The sequence below is a fragment of the Notamacropus eugenii genome, chromosome 6 (genome assembly GCF_028372415.1).
Source record: "Notamacropus eugenii isolate mMacEug1 chromosome 6, mMacEug1.pri_v2, whole genome shotgun sequence".
Lineage (NCBI taxonomy): Eukaryota > Metazoa > Chordata > Mammalia > Diprotodontia > Macropodidae > Notamacropus > Notamacropus eugenii.
Window position 1 is genome coordinate 335154077 of NC_092877.1, and position 17109 is coordinate 335171185.

Here is a 17109-nt window from a genome sequence, read left to right on the forward strand (position 1 = left end):
GCAGAGCTTGGACTTTAGGGGATGAGGTACCCTGATCACACTTTCAGGGTTGAAAACAGTTCTTGTGGTTTCTCACAAATAGAGCATAGAGAGAGTAGTAAACACAACTCTCCCTAGACTATATCACCTTGGAAGAGAAAAAAAACTTACAGGTCCCCAGTATCATCTCTAAAAACAGCTGCACAAAAGAAACTGAAGCTTGGGACAGTGTCACTTGTGCTTGGGAAGCAAAACTACACTTTAGCAGAGAGCTGAAAGTCAAGAAATAGGGTGGAAAATGAGCAAACAACAGAAAAAAAAACAATCATGCTGAATGCACAAAAATATTTATAGCAGCTCTTTTAATGATAGCAAAGAACTGGAAATTGAGGCAATGCTCATCAACTGGGGAATGGCTAAACAAGTTGTGGTATATGATTGTGATGGAATACTATTGTGCTTTAAGTAATGATAAGCAGAATGCTCTCAGAAAATCCCGGAAAGACTTATATGAACCGATACTGACTGAAATGAGCAAAACCAGGAAAACACTGAACACAGTAACAGTCACACTGTGAGATGACCAACTTTGACAGACTCAGCTCTTCTCAGCAATGCAAGAACTTAAGACAACTCCAAAAGACTAATGATGAAAGAGGCTACCCACACCTAGAGAAAGAAGTTTGGGGTCAGAACATAGAGAGAAGCATACTATTTGCTCTCCTTTTCTCTTGTTGTTTTGTTTTGTTTCTTCTTTTTCTTGGCTCCTCCCATTAGTTCTAATTCTTTTGTTAAATAATGACATGTATATGTTTTTAATATGAATGTATAAGTAGAATCTATATCAGATTGCATGCTTTCTAGGGGAGGAAGATGGTGAGGAAGAGGGAGAAAATTTAAAACTCAAAATCTTATTAAAGTGAATGTTGAAAACTAAAAATAAATTAATTAATCATATTTTTAAAAAGAAAAAAAAATCTGACCATAGAAAGTTACTATGGTGATAAGGCATACCAAAGCACATACTCAGAAGAAGACAAAAAAGTCAAAATTCTCTATCCAAAGCTCCCAAGAAAAATGTGAATTGGTCTCAGGCCATGGAATAGCTCAAAAGGATTTTAAAAATCAAATAAGAGAGATAGAGGAAAAATTGGGGACAGAAATGAGAGTGATGCAAGAAAATCATGAAAAAAGAGTCAATAGCTTGGTAAAAGAGGCACAAAAATTACTAAAGAAAATAACACCTTAAAAAACAGAATAGATCAAATCATAAAAGAGGCATAAAATTTCAGTGAAGAGAAGAATGCCTTAGAAAGTATAATTGACCAAATGGAAAAAGAGACACAAAAGTTCATGAAGAAAAAAAAATCCTTAAAAGTTATAACTGGGCAAGTAGAAGCTAATGACCTTATGACACATCAAGAAACAATCAAACAAAATCAAGAGAATGAAAAAAATACAAGAAAATGTGAAATATCTCATTGGAAATATAACTGACCTGAAAATAGATCCAGGAGAAATAATTTAATAATTTTGGACTACCTCAAAGTCATGATAAAATAAAAAGAGCCTAGACATCCTCTTTCAAGAAATGATCAAGGAAAACTTCCCTGACGTTCTAGAACCAGAGGATAAAAGAAATAGAAATTTAAATTTCTATTAAAATTTAAGATTTAATTTAAATTAGCTAATTTAAATTAAAGATTTAAATGATCATCTCCTGAAAGAGATCTCCCCACCCCCACCCCCCCAAAAAAAACCTCCCAGGAATATTATAGCCAAATTCCAAACCTTCCAAATCAAGGAGAAAATACTACAAACAGTCAAAAAGAAACAGCTCAAGTACTGTGGAATCACCAGCAGGATAACACAAGATTTACCATCTTCCACATTAAAGGATCAGAGTGCTTAGAATATGATATTCTAGAGGGCAAAGGAGCTAAGATTACAACTGACGATCACCTACTCAGAAAAACTGAGTGTAATCCTTCGGGGGAAAAATGGATATTCAATAAGATGGAGAATTACCAAGTTTTCCTGAAGAAAAGACCAGAGCTGAATACAAAATTTGACTTTCAAATACAAGATGTAAAAAAAAAAAGAAAGATAATAAATACATAACATAAACAAGAAAGATGAATCAGAAGAGAGTTGATAAGGTTAAAATGTTTATATCCCTGTATGGAAAATGACATAATGCCTAAAAACTTTCTCATTATTAGGGCAGTTAGAAGGAGTATACATAGACAGAAAGCAGAGGTCTGAGTTGAATGTGATTGTACAGTGTCTAAAAGAAAAATGCAGAGATAAGAAAGAAAAAATGCACTGGGAGAGGACAGAACGGAGGTAGAATGGGATAAATTATCTGATATAAGAGAGATCTGAAAGAGATTTTACAGTGGAGGGAGAAATTGGGGAAATAGGGAAGGGAACACATGAATATTACGCTCATCAGAATTGACTCAGAGAGGAAATTCTGTCCAGACTCAGTTGGGTGGAGAACTCTATCTTACCACACAGAAATGTAGGAAAGGAAGGGAATAAGAGAAAGGGAGGGAGCTGAGAGAAGGGAGGACAGGTTTTGGGAGGTAAACATCAGAAGCAAAACACTTTTGATAATGAACAGGCTAAAAGGAGAAAGAGAGTGGGAGAAATTGGGAGAAACAGGATGGAGGGAAATACATAGTTGGGTCATCATATTGTGAAAAAAAACAAATTACAGTGAGTTCCTCTGATGAAGACTTCATATCTCAAAAGTATAGAAAACAGTCAAAATTTTAGCAATAAGAACTGTTAATCAATTGATAAATGGTCAAAAGATATGAACAGGCAGTTTTCAGACAAAGTAATCAAGCTATCGATAGTCATAAAAATGCTCTAAATCACAACTGATGAGAGAAATGCATGTAAAAATAGCTCTGATCTACTACCTCACACCTGTCAGATTGGTTGATATGACAGAAAAGAAAAATTAAAAATGTTAGAGAGGATGTGGGAAAAATAAAACACTAATGCCCTGTTGGTGAGGTTGTAAACTGATGCAACCATTCTGGAGAGCAATTTGGAACCACACTCAAAGGATTATAAAACCATGAATACCCTCTGACCAAGTGACACTACTACTAGGTCTGTATCCCAAAGATATTTTTAAAAAAAAGAAAAGAAAAAGGAACTATGTGTTCAAAAATAGTTATAGCAGCCCTTTTAATGGTGGCAAAGAATTGGAAATTGAGGGATTATCTCTCAATTGGGGAATAGCTAGCCAAACAAGTTGTTGCACATGATTGTGATAGAACATAATTGTGCTTTAAGAAATGATAAGCAGGATGCTCTCAGAAAAATCTGGAAAGACTTATATGAGCTGATGCAAATGAAATGAGCAGAACAAGTAGAACATTGTACACAGCAACCGCAACATTGTATGATGATCTACTAGGAGTAACTTGATTGTTGTCAGAAACACAAAGATCTGAACAATTCTGTAGGATTTATGATGAAATGTGTTGCTTATTTCCAGAGAAAGAACTGGTAAAACCAGAATGCAGATCAAAGATACTTTTTCTTTATTTTAGGGGGTTTTTTGGTCTGTGTTTGCTCTGACAGAATGACTTACACAGAAATGTGTTTTGCATGACTACACATGTATAACTTATGTCAAATTCTTGCTTCTCAATGAAGCGGTAAAGGGAGGGAGGGGGAGAATTTGGAACTCAAAACTTTAAAAAAAGAATATTAAATTACTATTATATATGTAATTGGAAAAATAAAACCTTAAAAAGATTTGAAAAAGGAAATTGCAGCCCAGAGTAGGAAGTGGTTTGCCCAAGGTCACACAAGTAAGAAGTGAAAGAGCTGGGATTCAAACTCAGTTTTCCTGAGACCAAATGATCTGCTCTTTATCCTAAACCACACTGCCCTCTCTTGGGGATAGTTTGCTATATGTCCATGAGAGGGAGAAGCTCCATGGTTATAGAGGGAAAGGCACCAGGCTGGGCCTTATATATATATATATTCATATCCTAACTCTGCACTTAATTTTCTATCTAACTCAAAGTAAATCATTTGACTTTTAGGAACCTCAGAGAAAAACAAAACCCTGAAACTTCTGAACAAACCTCAGAGAAAAACAAAACCCTGAAACTTCTGAACTTTCTAATTTCCCACAGTCACCAATTTCCATTCCTTTCACCTTTGTTGCAAATATAGTCTCCTTTGACTTTCCTCATTCTTCATCATTGAATATTTTTAATCATTGCCAAACAAACAAACAAAAACATTTAATAAGCACCTATTATATGTTAGGCAGTATGCTAAGCACTTTAAAAATATTTTGTTTGATCCTCACAACACCTCTGGAAGGTAGGTACTAGTATCATCCCCATTTTACAGATGTGGAAACTAAGAGACGTTAAATGAAATGCTGAAGCATCACGCAGCTATGTATCTGAGGCTGGATTTGAATTCAAGCTTTCCTGAGTCCAATCTAACAGTCTATCTATGATGCACCTATCTTCCTCTATCCCTAGAGTCCATCACATAGCAAGTAAAGTGCTTAATAATCTTTGATTGATGACACAAGGTCATACAATTAGTAAATGTAGAGCTCAAATTCGAAATCGTGTCCTCTGAATGGAGAATTGGATCATATGTTAATTATGTACTAAATACAACATAAGCCAAACAACTTCCATGTTTGTAAATAAAACCTCTCAGTCTTCACCCCCACAACAGAGAGACTAGCAAGAACAAAGGAGTGACGCAAGAGGAAATAGCCTGAAGAATATTACTTAGTAAAGGCAGCAGTGGAGAAAGAAACACAATTCTTTTTTGCTCCTTTGAGGGAATTAGGGCAGGAATGGAGCATTTTAGGACTTTACACATATATTATTCTAAGCCTATATAGCTACGGGGGAGAGGAGATCAAATACAAATGATATCAAATGAAGAATTCTCCTTAGGACCTTTAACCTATAAAACTAAGTTAAGGTGGCTCAGTCGATAGAGCACTGGGCCAGCAGTCAGTAAGACTCAGATTCAAATCTGACCTCAGACACTTATGCACCGTATAACCCTGGGCATGTCACTTTACCTCTGTTTGCCTCAGTCTCTTCATTTGTAAAATGGCAATAAAAGTAGAACCTACTTCCCAAATTTGTTGTGAAGAATAAATGAGATAATATTATTCAAGTGTTTTGTAAACCTTAAAATCTTATATAGTTGCTAGCCATTATTTTTGTTGTTTTTGAAGAATCTGAGAGAACCACAGGGTAGCTTTGGATGTACATCATACAACAAACCTTAAAGAAAAGGGGAAAAATAAAATACACTAATTATATAGTGACTGACAAAAGGCAAACTGCCTCTCTCTTTGTGTAAAAACAACTTTGACCTTCAACTCTTAATTATTTTTGCTTCTACCCTAACTGCATCTATGCCCTGCTCCACCTTTAAATAAGACATTTTCTCATGTTGTCACCTTTCACTGGGGAAAAATAACTTTGAGAAGTCCCTATTTTTAAGATGTCTCGGAGTTCATTCTACATTACTTGTACATTATATTAAATAAAGCTATTGGAACACTTTCTGGACCTTAGTAGCAAAATACTTCATTGCTGGGTTATAATAGCAGAAGATAGAGGTTCTACAATTTTTTTAGAGGTGGAAAACTTCAGGCATGGGAATTCCCTCCAAGGAAAAAAAAATGTATCAGCTTTCTAGAGATGCCCTGGGGAGTTAGCAGTCATATGGAAATTAGGTGACTTTTCCATGGTCATGGATTTGAACTTGGGTCTTCCAGACTTCAGTTCCAGTACTGTATTTGCTGCCTTCATGACATTGCCTCTGGCTCCTCCCCATGAACAACCAATCAATAAAGTTTTCTTAAGTTCCTACAATACTCTCAGGATTCAAAGACAAAAATGAAACAGTCTTTGCTCTCAAGGAGAATCATGGCTGAGAATTAGAGAGAGCTTCATAACTTATATAGACAACTTCTTTTGACTATCACAAGTATGTGAGGTAGGTACAAATATTATCATCCCCATCATTCAGATGAGAAAACTGAAGCTCATGAAGGGTGACTTGCTCAGGGTCACATAGCTCCTATGTGTCTCAGAGTTAGAACACAAGGGAAGCAGTGAAATGCAGAAGGTCTAAGTCTAGCACTGGAATCAGGGAATCCACATTCATCTCTGACATTTAGCACCTGTGACTCAGTCTCCTGGGGCTTCATTGTTCTCATCTCTAAAATGAGGAGATTGACCTTGATGATCTCCAAGCTCCCCTCTACCTGGAGATATGTAAACATATAATTTCACTGTGGTCACTAGATTCTTGGTATGGGACAAGTAATTTGAAAACATAAGTCTTTACAGACCTCAAGGCCAGAGCTCTTTACAGCATACCAGGCTACCTCTCTGATAATAGGGTAACACGATAAGAGTGTGATCCAAAGAAAAGAGCAATGTCTCTACAGTCAGAGGACATGAGTTCAAATCCAACATTTGACATTTAAGACCTGTGTTAGCTTGGGCTAGTTACTTAGTTTCCCTTGTCCTCAGTCCCTTCATTTGTAAAATAAGGTGGTTGGATAAGACACTGACCTCTTCCAGAGCTGAAATGATGATTTTATAATCCTGAAATAAATTGTTGATGGAAAGAGACATGATCTGGGCTCTGTGAGTTCATTTTGGTTTCCAATGTGTCCTGAAATATTTTTATTTTGGTTTTGGTTGGTGCTTTATGCAAAGCAATTCTCTTCCACATCTGGAAACTGATTAAATATGGAAGTTCAGTGTATTAACCAATTTAAGTTTATTTTTATAAATGTATTAACCAATGAAGTATATTAACCAGTTATGTAAACTTATTAGCCAATGAAGAGAATAAATAATTTTCCTTTTTTCCTCTCTTCTAATCCTTAGTGGATATTTACTTTTTTTCCTTCTCAATAATCCTGAGAAAACCTAAATACTATTAGAGGGAACTTCTGCTATTAAGAAAACAAATTACCTGTGGATGCTTTTACTGACTGCTTCTGTCTGAGCAAGGCTCATTGAATGAATCATTGTTCTCTAAACAGCCCTGACAGAAACAAAACAAAATTCCCAAGACTACAGGAAAGGCTGTTCTTGGAAAAGGAGGATGAGTATACCAAGATTTCCAGGAATCATTAAAAAATAAATGAAAACATACGGACAATTGGACTATATTAACTCTGTACCAGCAGGGATTGTATACTATGCCATTTGAGAGAGTATTCCATACCATTCCACATTTCCCTAATAGCACATAAGAAGTTTTCAGTAAATAATTTTAGTTTTCCTTCCTTCTTTCTTTCCTTTTTTCCTCTTTCTTTCTTTCTTACTCTTTTTCTTTCCTTCCTTTTTGCCCCTTTCTTCTTAGTTCCTTCCTGACTTCCTTGGATGAGAAAATGGAATTGTTTGTTGTACGTCCAGATGACTTTTCCTTGGTCCTTATTCCAGGACTCTTAACTGGACAAAGTAGCACAAATTCAAGGGGAAGAGGCATCACACTTCTTCCATTCAGAATTAGTAGAGCAGTAAAGCCAATCCTTGTTCAGTCTCCTGGGTGAACTCCAGTTCTGAAATTCTCTACCTCTTTACCTCCATCTCCTAGTTTTCCACTAACTTCACTCAGCTAAAATCCCCCATTCTGAAGGAGTCCTTCCTGGTTCCTCCCCAGAGTTCTAGTGCCTTCCTCTCTAAGTTCCCCTTTGGCCTTTATTATATCTTCTGTATCTATTTGCATGGTGTTCTCTCTAGTACTTTATGAGATCCTTAGGACAGAAACTGTTTTTGTCTTTCTTTGCTTTGCTGTTAGCATAGAACCTTGATATAGTGACTGTTTTAATAAACTGTTGACTGACTGGAAGTTGGAGTGGCAGATTTTAGCTGTAGGTTAAGGAGAAAAAAGGTGGTATAGTGAAAGGAGTTTAGGGCCTGGAGTCAGGAAGACTCATCTTCCTGAGCTCAGATGGCCCTCAGACACTTACAAGCTGAGTGACCTTGGGCAAGTCACTAAACTCTGTATGCCTCCCTTTCCTCATCTGTAAAATGAGCTGGAGAAAGAAATGGCAGGCCACCCTAGTATCTTTGACAAGAAAAGTCTAAATGGGGTCATGAAGAGCTGGACATCGCTGCATAAGGACCAAGCTACAGCGACAAAAGAAAATACTGCACAACTTTCTCAGATGAGAGCTTGCAGTTGGCTGTCTCTGGGGGTTGGGAGGCCGTAAGCCCTCTGTCCTCTTTTTAATTAACCTCTGCATGCTCCAGGCTTCGGGAAGCATTTGTTAGGTATGCATGGAGGAGTTTATTTTTCCTGTGCGAGTTGGTTTACATATACTATGCTTTTCTTTCCTGCTCAGATATTTGATTAGGGATTGCACAATTTTGGAAAGACCAGCTCAGCTACTCCAGTAAGCAGCCAGCCAGCCAGCCGTTCATCCAGGCTTTTTGCTACAGGAGACTCACTATTTCTTTTTAACTTTCGGTCTCTTTTTTCTTGTTTCTGTTCCTTATTTTTCCAAGCACAATCGTTCTCATACTACTCTGGCATTCTTGCCTCCAAAGATAACCAGAACTCAAGACCGGCAACCTTCAGGTCACGTCCCACACCTACCACTTCCTACCCTCCTCTTGTCCCGCACTCCCTAAATCCATCCCCTCCCCCTGCACTCCAGACGTCCAGAGGGACAACTTCCCCTTCCCACCCTCAACCGAGCCCAGGAATCCCACAAGGATCTCTAATAAAGCCGAGCAGCAGACACACTCCACCCCCTCCCCTTGCTTCCCCTCTCCCTGAATTGAGGGGCTTCCGGCTCACTCCACTTCGAATCCGACCTGTAGACTCTCTCTCCCCCAACTGTCTCCCCTCTCTGTCTCCCCTCTCTGTCTCCCGTCTCTTTCTCTCTCTGTCTCTCTCTGTCTCTGTCTCTCTGTCTCTGTCTGTCTCTCTGTCTCTCTCTGTCTCTGTCTCTGTCTCTCTGTCTGTCTCTGTCTCTGTCTCTGTCTCTGTCTCTCTCTCTCTCTCTGTCTCTGTCTCTCTCTCTCTCTCATTCTCTCTCTCTCTCTCTCTCTCTCTCTCTCTCTCTCTCTCTCTCTCTCTCTCTCTCTCTCTCTCTCTCTCTCCTCCCTCCCTCCCTCCCTCCCTTCCTCCCTCTCTCCCTCTCTTTCTCTCTAAAACACTAACAGAAAACGAATGACAGCTAAAGACGTATTTCCCACTGAGTTCTCTTGTGTGGACCCAGATGCGGTGTTTCCACCCTCATACACTTACCTACCTGAATCTAATCTTCTGGCTTCACTCTTGAACTGTGATTAAATGTCCTCCACCGGCGGAAACAGAAAAAAAGAAAAGAAAAACGAACCAGGGAACTAGAAGCTGCTAACCAGCAGTCTCCGCCCTTGCAATACAATTGAACCACTAGGGAGACGTCCTTTTGAAAACATACTTTCATAAACCGTATCCCTTCCCTTTTGAGTGAGGCTGGTGACTGCACAGCCTTGCCTTACTCACCTTCCTGACGTCATTGGTCCTCTTCAAGAACGAGAGATGAACGACAGTTCCCTCTACTTTTCATTTCTTCCTTCTGTTTTTATGTTACATAAAATAATGTAGTTACCTCTATTCCTTTCCAAAGTCTAAGATAAAATTCAATGTTGAGACATCAATTGATGGTCATCGTGAAAAGAGGCACTCATGTATACGCTGCTTTCCTAACGGTACTGGAAACACCTTCTAATGGAGAGAAGAGGGAAGCTTGAATTTTTGCCTGTGAATTGGAGCGATTCATATCAATAGGAGGGAATGACACACGTGGGCAGGTTTTCTATAGACCTGGAATACTATTGAAGGAAACTGAGTTGGAGCTCTGATTCAAAGGAAGATAAACCATCATAGGAGGAAGGAGATGGAAAGGACCTAAAAGGGTCCACTCCTTCATTTTACAGATGAAGGAATTGAGCCTGAGAAGATGACTGCCTTGTCCAGATGCAGCTAGGTGCCTGAGGCTGGATTTCCTGACTCCAAGTCAGGAAGCATGGTGCTTCTTACATTTTGGCCAGGAGTTCATTCCCAGTACTCAAGCCTGCTTGGGCAAAGGCTTGAAGATAAGAAATAAAGGGACATTTGAAATGGATGTGTGATGGGATTAGTGAGAAGAGTGAAATCAGGATTAGTTAGAAAACCTTGAAGCTTTCCACTATCGTTTGTTGGTCACCTGCTATGTACCAAGGGCTGAACTTAGTACTCAAGATATAAAAGTCCTGAATTCATGGAGTTTACATACTTACTAGATCCTTTGATTGGATTGAATGACTTAGGGGATAGATAAGATATGATTAAAGTATTTTAGTGTTTTACTGTCCCTGTTGACATAAGTGGCAGTTCCAGTCAGTATTTTGTAATGAAAAAACTTCCATTGGAGAAACATTAAATTCTAGAGATTTTCAAATTTACTTTCTCTGCAACCCTTAAAACTCTTCACAACCTGGCTCCTTCCAACCTGTCCATTCTTCTCACATTTCACTTCCCTCCACAAACTCAGCAATTACTTCTCTGGGCTTCGTGCTGTTCTTGCCATCTGATTTCCCCTCTCTTGTCTCCATCTTGGTACTGGCTGTCTTCCAGACTTGGAATATACTCCCTCTTCACCTCCTCCACTTGGCCTCTGGCTTCCTTGAGAATTCAACTAAAATCCCACCTTCATCAGAAGACACTTTGCCCTTGCTCCCAGTTGCTAGGGCCTTCCCACTGAGATTATCTTCCATGTACTTAGTATATAATTTGCGTGGGCATAGCTATTTACACAGAGCTTCCCCTGTTAGGATGAGAGCTCCTTCAAGGCAGGAATCATTTTGTTTGTTTCATTCCCATTACCTGATACACGATTACCTGATTCATACATAAGCTTTTAATAAATGTTTGTTGCTATTATAATGGCTGACATGATATTTTGACATAATATTTTAAATTTATATATATATATATATATATATATATACACATATATGTGTGTGTATGTATGTGTGTGTATGAGTGATCTTCCTAGAGTTTCACAATCTTTATACTACATACAAGGGCCTTTTAATAAATGTGCAGATGACAGCTCAGAAAAGTAATGTGACTTGTTTGTGATCACGCAGCTAGTAAACCTCAAGGTTACAATATCAAATCAGGTCTTTCTCTTCCATACTCCAAGCTGAACCCTGCCATTTATTTTTGTCATGCCACCAAAGCCAGGAATTGCAAAGTGCTTTATGGACAAGGAATTTTTTGTTATGGAAATGCTTGTTTTATTCAATAAATTAAAATAAAATAAAAAGCATAAGACCTTAAAAAATAGAAGCAGTCGGACCTCTGATTTCATTCAAACTCCCCATGAGAGACCTCCTACCAATGCAGACTAGAGTTGCTTGAAACTGTCTTAGAAATTGCCTATGGTGACTAAACTATAAATAATGAAAGTCACTACATAATCCTACAACAATGTGCAGAAGATGAGAGCTCAGAAAGGGACAGGAAGCTGAGTTGAAAATTTTGGAAAAGTTAATATTTGCACCTAACAGTGCTTTCATTTTTCACCACCCAGTCCCTCCCCATGGATGTAAGCTTCCTTAGCAAAAAAGAAAAGCTGATAAGCAAAGTCTCCACTTTCCTTGACTGAGTGTGACAATTTTTACAACATTCTTACAGCACAGTGTCTTGACTTTGTAGACAGGAGGAAGCTCTGGGTTTATTTACTTAACCGAACCATTGTGGGGTATTCAAGTTACCCAGTGTTTGTTTCCTTTGGTGATCTTTTCATTTAAATAGTCAGTCTTTTTTACATCTCATTCTTCCATTTCTTCTTCTTTAACTCTAATTAAAGTTCATATTTATCATTTTGTTGTGTTTTCATGATGTATTGTAGCAAAAAGGTCTCAAAGAATTCAGTGTCAGATCACTTGTAAGCCAAGCATGGATTTTTATTGAGACTGATGATTCTTATGAAATGGGCTAAGTTCCAAGAGGACTCAGCAATTTTGGAGAAAGGAAAATGGATTTTTATAGGGTAAAGATGCAAATACGTAAACAGAAATTATGAATATTAAAAAGGTAGGAGGGGGTTTGTTAAGGTATTAGGTAATACCATAGGGGTTCCAACCACAGTGGAACTGGAAATGCAATTACCCACAATGCATATAGAAAAAACTCATTGAGGGGGCATATATCTTTGATCATGATATTATAATAAGACTCTCTACGACACAAGTACACCTGAAGGACAGCTTTTGTTATTACTGAGTAGGTGTCTACTTTAGGGGAAGTTCCTTCTATTGTTCTGTGGTCCACATCCTGCTTGGGCATTCTGGTGGTGCTGCTTTTTGATTGCCTGAATATTGGGACCGTGTCTGAGACCAGACAGGTGTGATTGTGGTTGAGTGCATGAACACACCTGCTGTTTCTCTGCGAAATATGAAGAATTGTTCTAAGGGCAGTGACTAGCTGGAAGCAGTGTCTCAGATCCCATCAAATGGACACACCTTCTGTTTCTGTGAGAAATATGAGTTCATGGATACACCTGTTGTACTAGTCAGCAGTGAGGCATATATAGGATATTGAAGTGGGGGTGGGGGAGGTTTGAGTGGCTAGGCAGGGTCAGTGGGCCTGCTGTTCAGTGAAGCTTATAAGAAAGTTAGAATATTGGGGCCAGGGGCAGTTTTATTAGGATTCTATCAACTTTTGCTACATAATAGTTTATTCATATGCGGCCATTCTCTGTCTCTCTCTCTCTCTTTTTCTCTCTGTCTCTCTCTGTCTTCCACATACACACACAGAATTTCTGATTTCATGTGCAACTTTTTAAACCTTATTCAATACCTTCTTTTATATAACATTTTTATACAACATTAGTTTCCCAATATTTACCTCCTTACAACCTAGTGTTTCATTTCTTAAAAAAAGATTTAGAAATATAATGAAGAAAAAAACAAAGGGAAAGTAATCATACTCATTAACTATGACTGATGGTATATGCAATATGCCAGACCTACATCCCTTTCTTTCTCTACACTGATAGAAGAAAGTACATTTTCTCAACTTTTCTTTTGTGGTCAAGTCCATACATTATAATTCCATGGCATTTGGTTTGGTTTTGTTATAATTTCCATCTATATAGTTATGGTCATGTTGTTTATTGAATCCCTGATTCTATATTAGTTTGTAAATGTTCTCATGCTTCTCTGACTTCTTCACTGTCCTTACTTCTCATGTGAGAATAATACTTCATTATATTCATACATTTAAATTTATTTAGCCACTCCCCAAACAATAAGAATATAAGCAAGTGTTGATCCTGTGTATTTTGAAGCTACTCTTTCAAAAAACACCAGTGACATTGTAATAATCAAGTCCAGCACTTTTTATTTTTATAATTTGCAGCCCCTTTACTGTCTTTGCAACTTTTGATGCACTTGACTTTTCCTTCCTATTGGGAACTTATCTCTTCAGAGACATCACACTTTATTGGTTCTCATCCTTTGTACCCCTTTAAACACCAATTCTCTGGCTAGTTTATTTGTTTTTCATCCTCTTTCCAGCCATTTAATCTAGGTGTTCCTCAAGAGTATATGGTAGGATTTTTTCTACTCTCCCTTTACATTCTTTCCTGATTAATCTCACATGCTCCCATTGCTTTAAGAATCCAATTAATGTGAAAATGTCTTCCCCATCTATATAGTTTTAATGTTGATTCCTCTTCTTAGCCACAGAACTGTTACTCTCTTTGCAGATAGAACACTTGCAGTTTGGTACTCCACTGTGTCTCTGAGCTCAGTATTTCCCAAGCTAAGCTTATTGTCTTTGTCTTGAATTTGCAATTCTTCTTAGCATTCTGTCTGTGTACTACCATCCATGCCATGTCCCATGCTCATAACATTGGAGTTCTGTTCAATTCTTCTCTCTTCTATATCACATATTCTATCAATTACCAAGTCTTGTGGATTCCAGTTCTGCAACATTGCTTAAATCTACCTTCTCTTTTCTATTCCCACTATCACAACCAAAAAGAAAAAGACCCTTATTGCCACCTACCTGGACTATTGTCACAATCATTTCTTACCATATTTTCCTGCATTTACACTCTCCCTCATCCCACCCATCCATTCTGCTGGAATAAAGAATTATCTTTATTAGGTATACATTTGATTGTGTCACTCCTCGGCATCAAAATCTTCAGTAGATCCATATTGTTAATGAGGTAAAATGCAAACTTCTCTGCTTGATATTATAGGCCCTGTGGATGATACCTTATTTTCTTAAATTTGCCTCATGCTAATTCCCTTCCTCACACTGTGTGATCAAGTCAAACATCCATCTGCTTTACTCTTTTTCCCTGAGTTTGTTCACATATGACATCTACTTATGAATTGCTTCCATACTTTAAAGGGTAACTTAAAGGCCACTTCTCTCAGAAAGTCATTCCAGTAATGATCTTCTCTCTCAGATTTCATATCACATTTTATTTTACAACTTTCTGGCATGCTTTTCATGTGATACTGTGTGTTATGCTTCTTTATGTTTGTGTTCTAACCCTTTATAAGAAATTTGGTTTTACTATGCCCAAAGGTCTATAAAAATGTGCATACCCTTTGACCCAGCAATACTGCTCCTAGGGCCACATGACAAAGAGATCATAAAAATGGGGAAAGGACCCACAGGTACAAAAATATTTATAGCAGCTCTTTTTGTGGTGGCCAAAAACTGCAAATCGAGGGGATACCCATCAATTGGGAAATCACTGAACAATTTGTGGTATATAAATGTAATGGAATAATATTATGTTTTAAGAAAGGATGAACAGGAGGACTTCAGCAAAACCTGGAAAGATTTATATAAACTGATGCTGAGTGATATGAGCAGAACCAGGAGCAAATTATATACAGTAAGAGCCACGATATATGAGGACCATTTCTGATAGACTTAACCTTTCACAGCAATCAATGCAAGGACGAAAAACATTTCCAAAGGACTCATGATGCAAAATACCATCCACATGAATGCAGAATGAAGCAAATTATTTTCTCTTTGTTATGCTTCTTTTGTACTCTTTTTTGTCATGTTTTCTCCCATTCATTTTAATTCTTCTATGCAACATGACTAATGTGAAAATATGTTTAACAAGAATGTATGTGTAGAACCTATATAAGATTGCATGTTGTCTTGGGGAGGGAGGAGGAGAAAATTTAAAACTTATGTGATTGTTAAAAATTGAAAACAAATAAATTTTCAAAAAATGAAATTTGGTTCTATAAGAGCTTCTAGTACAGTAGTCTGCACATAATATGCACTTGAGAAATGTTGAATGACTGAAAGATACTTGACTAATACAGACTATAAATATACTCAAATACATACCCAAATGGATCTGTGTTCTCATCTATTTGGCAGTTCTTTCAATTATGCAAATCACAACCTAATTTGACATGTATCCAGTGGCAACTTAGTTTAAACCTGTATATAGAATGTATATAATCACTAGATATAGATCATATCAGAAATAGAAGTTGCTTTAACTAGATTTTTTTTTTTTGGTGAAAATTTGAGTAACTATTAAAAACAAGAGATTTTTATGTGCATATCAGAAGATATGGTTGATAAATTCCACTAGAGGAAAATGGACTTCTGTTTCTTTTTTTAAAAACCTCTATAGAATTCTTGACTCTTTGTCAATATGAAAGGAATGTAGTTTTGTTCCTCACCAAATTTTCTCTCTTTTTATATAGATGGAGTAAAGAAATTATTTTTAATAGAAAAGAGTCATGCTAATTTTTACAGTATGGAAAATATGGGTTTATAAAACAAACTTTTAAAAATTAGATTTATTCATTTAACTATTAAGTTTTAAGCAATGTTTTCCCAGTCAACATAGGACCATAATGACCCTCAAATTCAGGTTTCAGAATACCATACCTGAGCTTTTGATATTGGGTGCTTATTTATAATGAATGGCTACCTCTCAATACCTAAAACTGAAGTAATCATTTCAAAGTAGTGCCTCAAGCTATTTTATTTTTTTCAAAAACTGAAAATCATCATATCACTAAAAGAAGAAGAGAGACTAAAGAATCATTGAAGATTTTTTTCTTCACAAGAGCATAATATTAGGGTACTTTTAGACTTTTAGTTAAGAAATAAATATAAAATTGCTTCCTTCTACACATCAGTTATTTCAAAGATCTGTGATTGTATCAGTGAGGATAGTCTCTGCTAATTGCAACCCTTTAGATATAGTTCTTCATGAGATGTTATATATAAAATATTTTCATTGACTAGTGTTCATGCTTCCCTTGATGATCCTTTTCAAACTTGGCTAGACTGATCTTTACAGGAGAGAAATGGAGTCAAACTCTGGGTCCATATTCTAAACATCTGACACTTGATAGTAATTGTAAGAATTTTCTCTCAACTAGAATAGCCTTCAAGAAAACAAGATCAGTCCCATACCACTATGTGAGTCAGCAGGGTACAGAGGAGAAAATGCTCTGCTTGGAGACAACAAGACAGCAAAATCTGTGTCCTAATTCTGCCTTAAATATTTTCTAGGTGTTTGACCTTGGGTAAGACACTTGACTTGTCATCTGAAAAAACTGAGATAATAGCACCTAAAACAGAACTGTATGAAACAAGTGAGATAATATTAATTGAGGGCTTTATAAAACATAAAGTTCTACATCAAGTCAACAAGCATCCATTAACAGCCCACTGCAATAGTGCCCCTCACCCTAGCAGAGGAGGGGAGAGATAGTGTTGGACAAAAGGAAGTGGAGGGAGAACCTTGTCTATCTTACTTCATTTGTGTATATGAGTGACTGACTTCCCTTCCTCCTCCCTTTTAGGGACAGACAGACCAGGGCCTGCAAGGATGGCTTAAAAATAGAAGCTATCCATTCTCTGTCATCTCTACTCATTTCTCACTTCAGCAAGGCATCTCCTAGAAAAAAAGCCTTTTGGTGCAGCAAAGGGAGAGGAGTAGAAGGACACACCTCTAGAAACTCTCCCCCCACAGCCATAAAATACCTGTAAAAAATGACTCCAAACAAATTCTAGAACAGCGCAAGCCACAAA

The 17109-nt window shown here is 37.3% G+C and overlaps 1 protein-coding gene across 4 annotated transcripts in view; it reads right to left on the reverse strand.

Annotated features, from left to right (window-relative positions):
* The window catches only part of LOC140509998 (phospholipid scramblase 2-like), a 60944-nt gene extending 51444 nt beyond the window's left edge, over positions 1 to 9500 (reverse strand). Inside the window, exons 1-2 of one of the 4 annotated variants that reach the window (XM_072618232.1) lie at positions 9284 to 9365; positions 6582 to 6751 (exon numbers count right to left, since the gene is read on the reverse strand). In XM_072618232.1, coding sequence (XP_072474333.1) covers positions 6582 to 6644 — 63 coding nt within the window. In that variant the 5' untranslated portion in view covers positions 6645 to 6751; positions 9284 to 9365. Of the gene's footprint in view, positions 1 to 6581; positions 6752 to 9279 lie in introns of all 4 variants that reach the window. The other 3 variants (XM_072618233.1, XM_072618236.1, XM_072618235.1) reach the window with 3 other exon arrangements.
* Between the last annotated feature and the right edge of the window lie 7609 nt (positions 9501 to 17109).